Consider the following 13,159-nt stretch of genomic DNA (forward strand, 5'->3'; position numbering starts at 1 on the left):
TTTCTATAGTTTTTCATAACATAGAAGTTACTTAAAATATCCAGTAAAAATGCAGAGTTCTTGGGGCCAAAGAAGATAAAAGAATTTTTAGCACATTGTATACTTTTAGAAGAAAAATATTAATAATAATAATAGTTTCTCAACTCAGTCATTCTTTGGGATTGATAATTTATTCCTGATGGTCCCCAAAAGAGGGGACGAGGAGAAAAAGAGTATACTTGGCTCCGATGACAGAAATTATTCACAGCTTTTTTCCCTCAAAAAATAATGGAGTATTAGATCTTCCATAAAATTCTTTTTAGCAATTTTATGGTGGGTTTGCATTTTATAATCCGTTTTGTAAACAAGAAAAAAAAACCAACAAGAGAGTCATTTAACAATAATTCACTTCACTGACTAAAGAAAATTCCAATTCCAAACCTTTCACCCCTCCTATAAAAATTAAATCACCACATTTGAGATTCTTCTAAGTGTAATTATTAAAACTGAAAACTTCTTGGCTGCCACCTGCTGGTGAGGAGAAAACATGACAACTCATTTTAAAAGTTCTGCATTTTCTCTCAGATTTTATAGTTTAGGGGTTTAAATAGTTTACATTAAAAAAGATGGAAGTAAAAATATTTTACATTAGAAAGACTGATAGAAAATAGGGCATTCAGAACATTATATGTTTAAACTCAAATTGACTGACCCTACATTACTAGTTTTTAAAAAATAAATCAAAATGTTTCTACTATTATTACAGGAAGTCACACAAATGGACTGTAGATTAACTTTTGCTTATGGATGCTAGTGTAACTGATGATGAAAAGAATGCTTATGTCAAGATTAGCCAGTCACTGGGGATGTCATTAGTTCTACCTTTACAGACAAATAAATTGTGAAAACAAAAGAACGACTCCACTAATAACTATAAGAATACCCTATGGCAAAAGTAACCAGAATTTGTCAAGGTAACATACCAACTTGAGAAAGAACATTTATATATTTACCTTTTGCATACAGGTCATTTGTAATTAATGAAACATACCTGGCTTAAAATGTGGTAAAGAATGAACTCCAGGCCACGTGTCCTCATTTGGTGTTCCAAGAACCTAGTAGAGAACAGGAAATTGTGGAAACAGACTTGTTATTTCCAAAACACCCAAAATTCTCCAGGGTAGAAGACAGTATGTTGCATATGATCAAACTCTGGATTTTTTTTCCCATTATCATGTGCCAGGGATTTTATTTCAGTAAAAACAAACCTAGCTAAAGAGCCACCCAAGACGAAAGCCTGTGTTTTAGCAAGTGCAGCTGAATATGGTCAGACAAGTTACACCTGCTGCATTTTATCATCTCCAAACTTAATAAGTGGGTTTAGGACTAACAAGCTGTCATCTTCATGGAACTGAATAAAGTATGTATGTGTCTCTCATGATTCTTTCATGAGTTTTCATCCTTCCCTCCAGTGTCAGGTGTCTAATCATCTAACAGTTCTAAGCCTGCTGACATTTTCTCCCCACACCCTCTGTCCGAGCATCAGAGTGGTTCAGAGCAGCAGGACAGACGGCCTAGGAAGGACAGACGTCCTTCTCTGTGGCCATAGTGCTCATTACAGTAAATGTCTTTGTGGGATTTATAGTTTCCTTGTCCCCAAACACTATTCTTCCTATACTTCCACATTTCCACTTTCTTTCCCCATCTACTTTTCTGTCACCAGTGTTTGATCTGCTTAGAGAAACTGAAGGGCAATCCTACCTCACATATAATGGGACAGGCTCGGTTGAATTATCACTATTATACTCCATCATCACAGTAGAGCACCAATTGAGGGGTTAACTGACCAGACCCTGGAGACAGACTCCTTGGGGGCAAATTTTTGCTCCCCTACTTACTAGTCATGTGACCTTGGCTGAGAAATAATCTCACGGAGCTTCCACTTCCTCTCTTGTAAACTGGGGATGATTAACAGCACCTACCTCATCAGTGGCGAGAACACTACCTGGTGTGCAGCAAGCGCGGTGTAAGCATTAGGTATTTATTCAAAGTCCCATAGAAAATGGGGTCCGTTTAAGGAGGCTAACCATGTGGGAGAATGTAGTGACTTCCTCTTCAGGGGAGGCAAAACCATAATATACATGCTATCGCAAACTGTGTATCATGCTGGACCAACACAGAGAGTCAACAGTGTTGTTAGAAAGGGTGGGAGATAAAGCCAGAAGCTGGTGGGATGGTAGAGATCATGGAAGGAAACGAAGTAGTATATTCACTTCATCTCTGAGGATTAGCAGGTATACCAGGCAAAAAGAAAACACAGAGCTCTGATTATGTATGCACTGACTGGGGTGGAGGACAAAGCGGCCCTGCCCGGGTATGTAAGTAACACACATGCAGCGGGTACTCCACTCACTGCCTCTTACTCTGGCAGATCCGGATTCAATACACGTATTATGGCCCTCACTGAAACACGAGTCTGTGCATAAGATGAAACAACTCTTTTCAGTTGTAACTGGTTAACTTTGCAAGCACTAATTAACACAACATTAACAGGCATATTCCCACCAACAAGGCCACTGACTGTTGATGGGCGGAGGCGGGGGAAGAGTCAGGCAAGAGGCCTGGAAGAGCTGTAAGACAGGAAGAGACAAAGACTGTCTGATGTGAGCAACTGTGGTAATGGTGTCTCTGCAAAAGGCATCTCCCCTGTTCTTTTTGCAAATTCTCACACTTTTCAGAGAGGGAGACAACCATGTTTGTGGGCGGCGCCTGCAGTTCGTCTGTGGACTGCTCCACTTTGAGCTCCCTCTGAAATCTGCATGCAGATCGTGAAGGATTTTAGCAACTAAAGGGAGGAACCATCAACTTAGCATCCTGCCACAATCACAACCAACCCATCACGTATGAAACAGACCGGAGAAGGTTTTACATACAATGAAAAGTCCACCCAGAACCTGAACTTCATTCTCTCACTTCTAATAAAGGCATGTCTTGTTACTTTGACCGCACCTGTTTCTACAGTGTTTGTGTTAGCATAACTTTTTCGTAGGTACTCTCCCCATCTATATCCAGTGTTCTCTTCCAAAGCAATTATCAAATACTATGGCATCTCAAAAATATTACCTGCAAAGAGAAAACACACACAGCTCTTAGAGTGGTACAGTGCTGACTGATGAGACCCCACACCTCCTGCCTACAACTCCTGGGCTTTTTGCACAAGGAGAACAAAAGTGGATAGCAAAGGAAAAGACTTAAAAATCAATTTCATTTCCTGTAAAAGCCTTTTTGGGAAAAGCAGTTTGGGTTAAAGTACAGTTAGAAACGACAGGCTACTTGTGTGCTGGGAAAATTGGGTGTGTGTTGTCTCCAATGCCAGCTTTTCATTTCTATTAATTGACTAAACATTTTCATGACCAAGACACTTTTAAATTAGGCGGACAAAGAGGAGTTCTCTAAAAGTCAACGACAATCTTTTGCAAATAAAACAGTGCAGAGACAATTGCATCTGTGTGCCATTGACATTTAAAATGTGATCCCTACTTTCATAATATTCAGGTCTGTAACATTTGAGGCCCATTTCAGCTTTAAAGTAGCAGACATGCTTGGATGTGCTAAGTCTCCTATGTGTTCATTTAAGCAGCTTCATCCTGTGCCTGTGGCTTGCTGGTTCACTTACTCACTGTGCTCACAAGTATTGTGTTAACCTTGGAACACAGAAGAGTGAGCCACTTGGTCTTGACCTGCTCCTGCTGCGGTGAGCAGAGGCAGAGGGCTGCTGAGAGCTGCCTGCAACATTCCTGTGTTCTCTCTCTGAAATGTGGAGATGAGGGTGGTGGCGGTGAGAGCCCAAGCCTGCTTGAGTCCGCCTGGGGGCAGGGAGAAAAGCTACACGAGAACAGATCCTTCAGTGGGAGAGGGAGAACTGAGTAAAGGCTGGCCAAGGAGAGGAAGGCGGGAAGTGCCAGGAGAGTATGCTGGTTAGAAGCAAAAGCTAATGTCAAATATTTGCAGCTCTCCAAATGCTCATGTCCCCAAGCCTTCCCACAGCGGTTTCCCCTGTAGGAATGCCCAGCTCCTGACTTCTACCTGTTTCTAGCTTCAGGCTCACAGTCACCTTTCCCAGGAACACTTTCTGAACTCTCTGGACCAAGTTACACACTGTGATCTTTGTACTGTCTGAGGGCTTGGTGCAAACTTCTATTTTAGATCTGTAGTGCCGATCGTGTCCCTGGTACCATATACGTACTCAGTAAAAGCTGCCTGAGTGAATGAATGATGAATGGTGTGTCTGGGTGACAGCATGAAGCTCAGTGTGAATGGATGGTTCTGGGTTATGGGATGGAAGGCTAGGGCTGAATCCTGCAAGTGGGTAAAATTGTAATATTTCCAGAGTATCTCCCCTGGCTGTAGTATATCTGCATATCAATAGGCATTCAGAGTTGTAAAGAAGTAAGGCTTTAGTGCATTTGCATCATTCCTCAGGGGTGGACAAGTTCATCTCCCTATCAATAGGTAATTACCTGGGCAATGGACGGCTTATCTGTATCTGAGAGGTGAAGGGGAGGGCCACTTTTGGCTTTTGCTAGAGCAGGAAAGAGAGAAACGCACCAGACTGCAGTTTGTGAGCAATAAATGGATTTTAAACTTTATTTCTCCCTTTGACTGATTTCGGTTTTTAGAGGTATTTTGCACGGGCATTTCCTCTCTCTGGACTTACACTGCATCAATAGAGATTATCTGCATTTTATGTTTCGGGTTTTCTCAAATCATAGGTCATGTGACCCACTGGGGGACTGTAAATTTTATTTAGAGTGTTGAAATCAGCAATTTTCAAAATAGGAAACTCAAGAGAAGATAGAGGGTAACACACATGGTGAAAATAAATACTGTTTTATGAATTACATCTGCACCTGTATATGTGTATGTGTGCATTGCAAGTCATGATGTACATGTATTTCTTACTATTTAAGGGTCATCTATAGGGAACAAGAAGTGATTAGCTGAAATCAAGAATGCAGGGGATAAAGAAAATAGGGAGTTAAAGGCAATGAGTTCTGGACCTACTAAATGTAAGAAACGTCTGAAGGTAAAAACGGGATGTGTAAAAAGCAACTAACTAGAAATACAAATATGGATCCTGGAAGAGGAATTTAAGATCAAGAAAAACATTTGGAACTCTTTAGCATCAATGTAGTAGGATAAAGCAAATGGCAAAATCCAAGCACACAATGGACTTACACCCCTATATTCACACAACCATATTTCCCAGAAGGGTGTCTCTATTATTTCCTGCCTCTTAGACTCTGTTAAGAAACACAGGGTCTATCTCACCTTCTCAGTGGAGTTTTACACTGCCTAAACCTGATGAACTATGGCTTAATGACCTCAAATTTACTCCTCTGGGCTCACCTGTGCACTGACAGGTACAGCATAAACCCCACCTATCATGTCAGAGGACCATGCTGAGAAAAAGAGCAGCCTCTCAGTTGAAACATCTACTTTACAATAACAGAAGAAAAGCAAATTCTAAACTTCTAGAGCTCAGAGCTCAAGAACTAGTGCTTGTCAGAAACATTTACTTAATGTTCCAATTAATGTGTCACATTTCCTGGTCTTTGCGTTTGCACAAGCCCAAGGGCTGCTGAAAATGAGACCCTGGGCTTTGCCTGCAGAATGTCCACAGTTCAAGCAGAGCAAGCATGGCCAAAAGTCTTCCTGGGTCCTGGGGTCAGAGACGTCTATACAGGAATTCTGGCCTATCAGATGCAGAGGAAACTGGCTTACACAAGTACAGACTAAGGAAGTCCCACTTGAGGGTCTGCAGTTTTATGATATGGGCACTCCATGGCAGTGTGGATTTCAAACTGACTTAGCAATGAATCTAAGAAATAGAGAACAACCGAATAACTTGGGTGATTTTTTTAAACTCAGAAAGTCCACACTTGACATCTCTAGAGTAATGATGGCTGCGTTGCTGTACTACTTGAGGTTCTGGAAGTTCTAGTTCCTCAGTGAGAAGACCTAAATGAAACTCGTGAAGAGTCGGCAGAGCATGGCTTGGATGTGACACACTCCCCGTGGCACAGATGGTATAAAGTTCGAAGAGGAGCCAGAGTGAAAGCAGAACTTCCTCTCATCATCTATGCTACCTAGAAATAATTATCAAGTCGGAATTCAAAATTAGGGTTGTTTGACTAGAAAGACTACATTTTTAAGAGCTGTACTGTCTACTACCTCACTCCCAGGAGGATTAGATAGAGAAATGTGGCTCAGATGGTGTTCAGTGATTCACAGCCAACCGACCAGACTGTGGAAGGAGGTTTTGAGTATTAGAAAAAAGGCTTTTTTCATTCTTCCTCTCCCTCCTGTCCAATACAGACACATACACAATTTTTCTAACCAACACAACACATGTGTGTGTGTGTGTGTATGTGTATAAATGTTACATAGTAGTACCAACTTCTTCAGCATTTTCGTTAGTGACTTAAAGGAAGACGTAGAAAAATATCTTACACTCCCAGATTATACAAAATAGAAGGGATGTGTAATATTGGCCAGGATCAAAAAATACTTAATCAGGTGGGAACTGGCTGAACCTAACACAGGGAAAAACCTAGGAGCAATGAGCATGAAGTCCAGCACACAGGTTCTATTAATTAACATTTGAGACGGGAAGACCTGGCAGACAACAATTTGTGTAAAAAAAAAAAGACTCATGGCTTTTGTTTGAGTCCAAATTGTATGAGATCACCCAGTAGAAATCAGAGACTAGGGGTGGCTGGCTTCATGGTAGCCCATGACCCCCACCTCCTGGTGTTCATACTCAGCTCTTGAGGGTGGATGTGACCGGTGACTTGCTTCTAACCAACACAACATAGCAAAAGTGGCGAAGTATCATTTCTGTGATAAGATTGTGCACAACGCTAATCCTCAAGAGACCCTCCCTTGCTGGCTTTAGGATGCCGTTACGTTGGGAAGGCCACAAGACAAGGAACTGAAGGTGGCCCAACCAGCCAGCAAGAACCTGAGGCCTTCAGTGCAACAGCCTGACAGAAACTGAATGTTTTACAGCCACATGGACTTGGAAGCAGATCCTTTCCAGCCCATCCTCTTAGAGGACTGCAGACCCACCTGATGCTCTAACGGCAACTCTGTAAGGCCCAGATGCAGAGCACCCAGAAACCACGCTGTACACCTGACCTGCAGAAACTGTGAGATGATAAATGGTCATTAAGTTGCTGAGTCGGTGATAATGTTGTTATGCAGTCTTAACTAATATAGACTTGATCACTGAATCCTGCCATTTATCATTCAGAGTACATCTGAATTGTTACGTGAGTACCAGGCACCGCCTGTGAAGAGTGACAAGATAAGGCAGTCGTCTACGAATGTACTTAGAAAGGCCAGGAGGTGGTGGGCCCAGGTGCCATGAGGTGGACTGGAAATGTTTACTCTTGATGAGAAGAAAATGGTTTGGGACATGGCCTCAAACATATCAGGAACCATAATGTCAATGGGAAAGTGACTTAGGATGTGTTGGGTCAGGTGGAAAAACAGGGTCAATGGGTTATCAGTATATACCAAAGGGCGTTCTAATGAGAGCTGTATAAAATGGAATGGACAGACTTATAGGGTTTAGTCAGAGCTAAGGGCTGGACGGCACGACATTCTGCATTCGGATGTAATAAAGGTTAAATTGTGCCTCCATGGATGTGGGTCATCCGCAAAAATCTGATGTAATACTACAACACAGTTTGAGCAATGAGGTCTGCATTCACACCCACCTTTGTTTTTATTTGGCTGTAATTACAGCCTACGGGGTAGAAAGGTTTCAGTGTGGATTATTTTGCAGGGAACTGGCACAATCAACGGCTGATATCAGAGTATTTTCTAGTAGCACGATAGGCAAATATATGCAGGTATGTGGTGTGTGTGTGCACATATGTGTATGTATACACACATATGTATAGTTCCTCTCTTCCGTCATTCTCCAAGCCTCACCTACAGTGCTTCGGGTTAAGGGGTTAGAGTGTCTATACTGTTCATTTTGGCAATGGCCAATGGCATACAGGTTGGACGTGGGATTAAAGAAGCCGTTCAAAATGCTGTGATTCAGCGTAGTGTTCCTTCCACACAGCGCCCACCACCTGCACTGAGACTCCGCAGGGCAGGGCGCTTTACCTGAGAATCGCCAGCAGGGGGAGCCACTGGACTGAGAAAAATGAAAAGCTGCCGGGGCTTCAGAAAGCGGCTTGAATAATTAACCAGCTGCTCAACTGAAGGTACTGGTTTAAAGGAGATGGTGTTTCCAAAATTATGCGCAGAGTTTTCAACATGGCAAATGTTTAGATGAGAAGGAATCCAAATAAATGAGAGCTCTTTGAGTTCTCCACAAAGTGAATTCAATTGATTTGCTAGAAGGTGAAGTTCTGACTTAGTGGTGCTTGGCTGCACATGATAATTAAGAAGCATTAAGAACAAAGACAACATTAATAAAATACTTAAGACTGGGACCCACCCCAAAGATTCTGACCTAACTGGTCCGAACTGCAGGCTAGGTATTAGGAACTTTCTAAGCCTCCCTGATGATTCTAGTCAGCAGGTTTGAGAGCATTCACCTGCCCAATCTAACTAGGCAATCTCTCAGAGGCCCTCAGTATCCTTAGATGGTTTACAGATTTTTTTTAAGTCTTCGGACTGGATCCAGAGAGCCACAGAAGATTTCAATACATGAATGGAAAAAAATGAGCAGTTTTTTAGAGAAATTAGAGGAAAATTAAAAAGTAAATTTGAAACTACTCCAGGCAATGCTCTTAACTGTAATATTCTGCAATGAAAGAAGCTCACTTAAAATGTTTTCCTTCAACTAAATTTTCATTCTTTTCCCTTTCCCTTTTCTCCTACTGTTTCTATTCCCATCTCCCTGAACTCTGACGCCCCCATCGAATACACCCTCATCTCAAAGGTTTTTCTCTTCTTTTCACTGAGTGATGTTATTGTGAAAGGGCTGCAGACAAGTCAGTCCCCACCTGTGCACAGTGGGAGCCTCAGTGATGGAAACGTACCTGCAGTCACTCAGGAGCCCCAGGGCAGATGCAGAGGCTGGAGAGGGCGATGTTGTCAAGCAGATACAACAGGACAAGGATAACTGCCTGAAGCAGCAGTGTGAAATGTGAAAAAATGCACCCAGGGCGAGGGCTGGAGGCAGAGCAAGAGATGCTAGAGCCTTGCTACTCAAAGTGTGGGCCATGAATTGAACCTTTTCTGCATCACCTGCAGGAAGCAGCTCAGGCCCCACTCCCTACCTGATGAATCAGAATCTTTAATCCAACAAGAATCCCAGTTGATTCATGTGCATGCTGAAGTTTGAGAAGCACTGCTTTAAAGAATCCGTTCTAACTGGATTTTCCAACCTAAAAAGCACAGGTAGTAGAGAGGAGGTTATAGCCCCAGGTATACCCCTTCATCTGTAGTAGCTAAATAAGAAGAGGATTTGTTCAGACAGCATTTGGAAAGAGGGATTGTGGGCAAATTCAAGTGCAGTGGTGGGCATCTCATATCAGGAGCTACTTCAGATGACCAAGACTGCATGGAGAGCTGGCTTGGCATTCTACAAATCAGAGTGCATCGGCCAGCACTTGCTCTCCCCTCCTTACTCTAATGAACAGTCTTATAGCCTAGGGTTCTCTTCTGGCAAGAGGCTTCAAATCATTTCTAGGAACTGGCAGGATATAATAACAGCAACAATAACAATAATAATAATAATAATAATAATAATAATAATAATAATGATAATAATAATAAACCCCAGTTCAGCCACTGATCTCTGTACTTCAGCTGCCAAGTTGAGACCAATTAAAATTCTACAACACTTCACACATTCCCAAATTGATTACCATTTTCTTTTACTTGAATGAAAGTAGTTTTCTTGTTTACTGAGCATTGACCGTGTTGATTAGTGGGAGACCCGAGAATGCAAAACCATTAACTTTGGCCCTAAAAAATGCAGTATTGTAAATATTCATTTTATTACATTAAAAATGACAAAGCTATTGAACTGACTCATAACACTGAAATTTTGACACCCTCAAGTGTTTTAGAATATTATATCTTTGAAAACATATTCATGTGAATGTGTTGGTTTCCTATGGGTGCTGTAACAAATAACCACAAACTTGGTGACTTAAAGCAACAGAAATGTAATCCTCTTGACATGCTCAAGTCAGAAGTTGGAAATTGGTTTCACTGTGCTGAAATCAAGATGTCAGAAGGGTCACCTTCCCTCCAGAGACTCTTGAGGAGAATCCATTGCTTTCCTTTTCCAGATGCTGGTGGCTGAGAGCATCCCTTGGTTTGTGGCCGAATCATTCCAATCTCTGTGTCTGTCTTCACACTGCCTTCTCCTTTTCTGTGTCAAATCTCCCTCTGCTTTTTATAAAGATGCTGGTGACTGCATTTAGGGCCTATCTGGATAATCCAGGATCATCTCCCCATTTCAAGATCCTTAACTTAATCCCATCTACAAAAACCCATTTTCCAAAAAAGGTAAAATTACAGGTCCAGGAATAGGGTCTAATATCTTTCGGTGTTCGTTTTGGTTTTCAGCCTACTACAGAGCAAAATTACCATTTACAAAATATTATTTATAATGATACTCAAAAGGGATATTTTATACAAGTAAAACATGCAGTGAACAGGAAACGCTGTGGGAACATGTCTGCCTGCAGCAGTAAGTGCACATAAACTACTTTACTGTTTGCCATCTTACACCTATTATTTTATGTAAGTGTGATCAACTCAACTAAACAGGACAATACTGGCTACTCTGAAGATACAGATCTGTATTTCAAAGAGGGGAACCTGCCTAGGTCCCCTGGAGAGAGGAACAGAACTAGGACACACCCTGGATGTACACCTGGTGTACTCCTACCCCATCACTCAGATGCTGGTAATACGACTATTCACTCATCTCAGTTGGTCCCTACAGCAATTTATTTCTGCAGGACCACCTGAGACCAACAGACTGAGGCAGAGTGGTCAGCCAGGCAACCTCACTGGCTCAGGGACTCCTTCCCTCCCAGTGGGTCCCACCACACTTCTGCTCACCTACTGGGCATACGCCAATGTTTCAAAGTCAAGGAGTGATGCTCCAATACTGCTGTCTACTAAGAAAATCAATTCTGCATTCATTCTTCCTCAAACCTGACACACATTGAATTGTTTATCCCTTAGACCAAAGAAAAGAGACGGTATTTCTTATTTTCCTTCCTTCGGACCTAGTGCACAGCATTTTGTTTTAATGAAGCATCCACAAGCTCACCACCCAAGACAAGAGCTAGGTCATTTAACAAGCACACCCAGCATCTCTCACCTGGAGAAAGCTCCACTCTGAATTATGTTCATTATTCTCCACCTTCCCTTTTCATATAATTCAATTGTCCTTATAAAAGTTCTAAAATATTTTAATTTTAATTATTTTAATTTTATATACAGGGTATAATGCTGTAGCTCATCTTTTGAAATTATAGTTTTTCACTTAATATTATATTGAAAAGATTCATCCAAACTCTTGTGTGACTATGATGTGAATAGACCATTATTCATCCACCTCTTACCAATGTGTGCTTATGTTGTTTCTAAGTTTCTGCCCAGAATTCAGAAAGGAAAATTACATCATGTAAAAATGGAAAGTTGAAAGCTCAGCAGTGATTTTATTATCCTTTTACCACTATAAAATTCCATAATGCAAAAATAAAATCTTGGCACCTAAAATGGAGATGTGTTCCAACAGTGTAAGAGCTATTTGGGACTCAATATATTTTCCCAAAGAAACTATTCTCTATATGGTGGTTAGTCCCATGGCTGGTGTACAAAGGCTGTTAAATTCCTAACAAACCAAAAAGCACTATAGAGCCAAACCACCCTTACAACAGGGTTTCTGCTAAAAATGCAGCCACTGTGGAAATCACAACACTCTTGCTATAGAAGCAGCCAAGGGGCAGGGCAGGGCTCCTGTCCCCAGAACTTCCCAGGCTCTAGCGTGGGGCAGCAGTGCTAGCCGGGAGGAGGAACAGGCTGGCCTGAGGCTTCCAGGCTCAGGGAGATACTGGGATATGGGGACCGAGGCCAAGAACAAAAGCGGAGAAGTGACAAGAGCTGTCACAGAAGAGGTGAGGGGTGGACAAAAGGGAATCATTTCTTCTGCATTTTTATCACTGGCTAATGGGGAACAACAGCAAGGTGGAGTCTAAAGGCTGCCTTACAGGGCAGGCTTGGATTTTCTCTGTCCCCTCTGCCATCTTTTCATCTCTTCTTTCACGAAGAGGCCTACTTGCACTTAGGACAGGTGTTGGCGAGGTGGACTGAGCTCCTGGGGCAAGGGGAGAGTACTGAAAGGAGGTGGCCCTCCCCTGTGCCAGGGTGGCGGGCTGGGGGGCAGAGAGCAGGCGGAGCCTCCCGTGCGCCCTGGTGTATTGGCTGTGCCTACAGGGTGCATGTGGCTCAGAGCCTGCCTCCCCAAAGGAAATCCACACATTTACTTACTCTAATAAAAGATGCTGTTATTTTTAGAGCTTTGAAGGAAGTAGGCAGGAATGTGTGGGTTACAACTACACCTCTGTTAAGTTTACTGGCAGAAAGGCTGTTAGAAGATTTAGGTCAAGACAAAAATGCACTACATCTGCAGCATTTTCTTACAGTTTTGCAAATGTGTATCTACTATTTAGACAGATGCAATTACAGTTTCAACATGTGTATATTTATTTACATTTATGCATATATTTATTCAGAAAAGTTACTGTGAACCTGTTATTACCAAGGACTGTGCTAGAAGCCAGGATACAGTTTGGAAAAGACAGTCTCTGGTAAAGTCTCTTCACGATAAGCTTTAGGTCTATCGGACCCCACAGGCTTTACTCCAGATCAAGAGCAGATTCCAACTGTCAATGGAACACTCTCTTGGCCACTGACATGGAAAACTACAGACTTCTACCTACAAGTGGGCTGCTTATCCCTAACAGATTCATGGGTCACGATCTGACATTTAGAGTACCAATGCTAAAACTGGTTATTCAAAATCTAAAATTTGTAAATTACTTCACACTGAAAATGAGGCATTCTCCCAAGAAGTATGGCTGCCACTCAAGTCCTGACAACCACTGGTCTGTCGAGGGAGCTGGAC

General features: G+C 42.1%; 1 protein-coding gene across 8 annotated transcripts in view; it reads right to left on the reverse strand.

Annotated features, from left to right (window-relative positions):
- Nucleotides 1-13,159, reverse strand: part of CDK14 (cyclin dependent kinase 14) — an 835,688-nt gene that overhangs the window by 176,017 nt on the left and 646,512 nt on the right. For all 8 annotated transcript variants that reach the window (XM_073238870.1, XM_073238871.1, XM_037019857.2 and 5 more), the window contains one exon: nucleotides 1,031-1,094. In XM_073238870.1, coding sequence (XP_073094971.1) covers nucleotides 1,031-1,094 — 64 coding nt within the window. The remainder of the gene's footprint in view (nucleotides 1-1,030; nucleotides 1,095-13,159) is intronic.

The sequence above is a fragment of the Manis javanica genome, chromosome 6 (genome assembly GCF_040802235.1).
Source record: "Manis javanica isolate MJ-LG chromosome 6, MJ_LKY, whole genome shotgun sequence".
Taxonomy (NCBI): domain Eukaryota; kingdom Metazoa; phylum Chordata; class Mammalia; order Pholidota; family Manidae; genus Manis; species Manis javanica.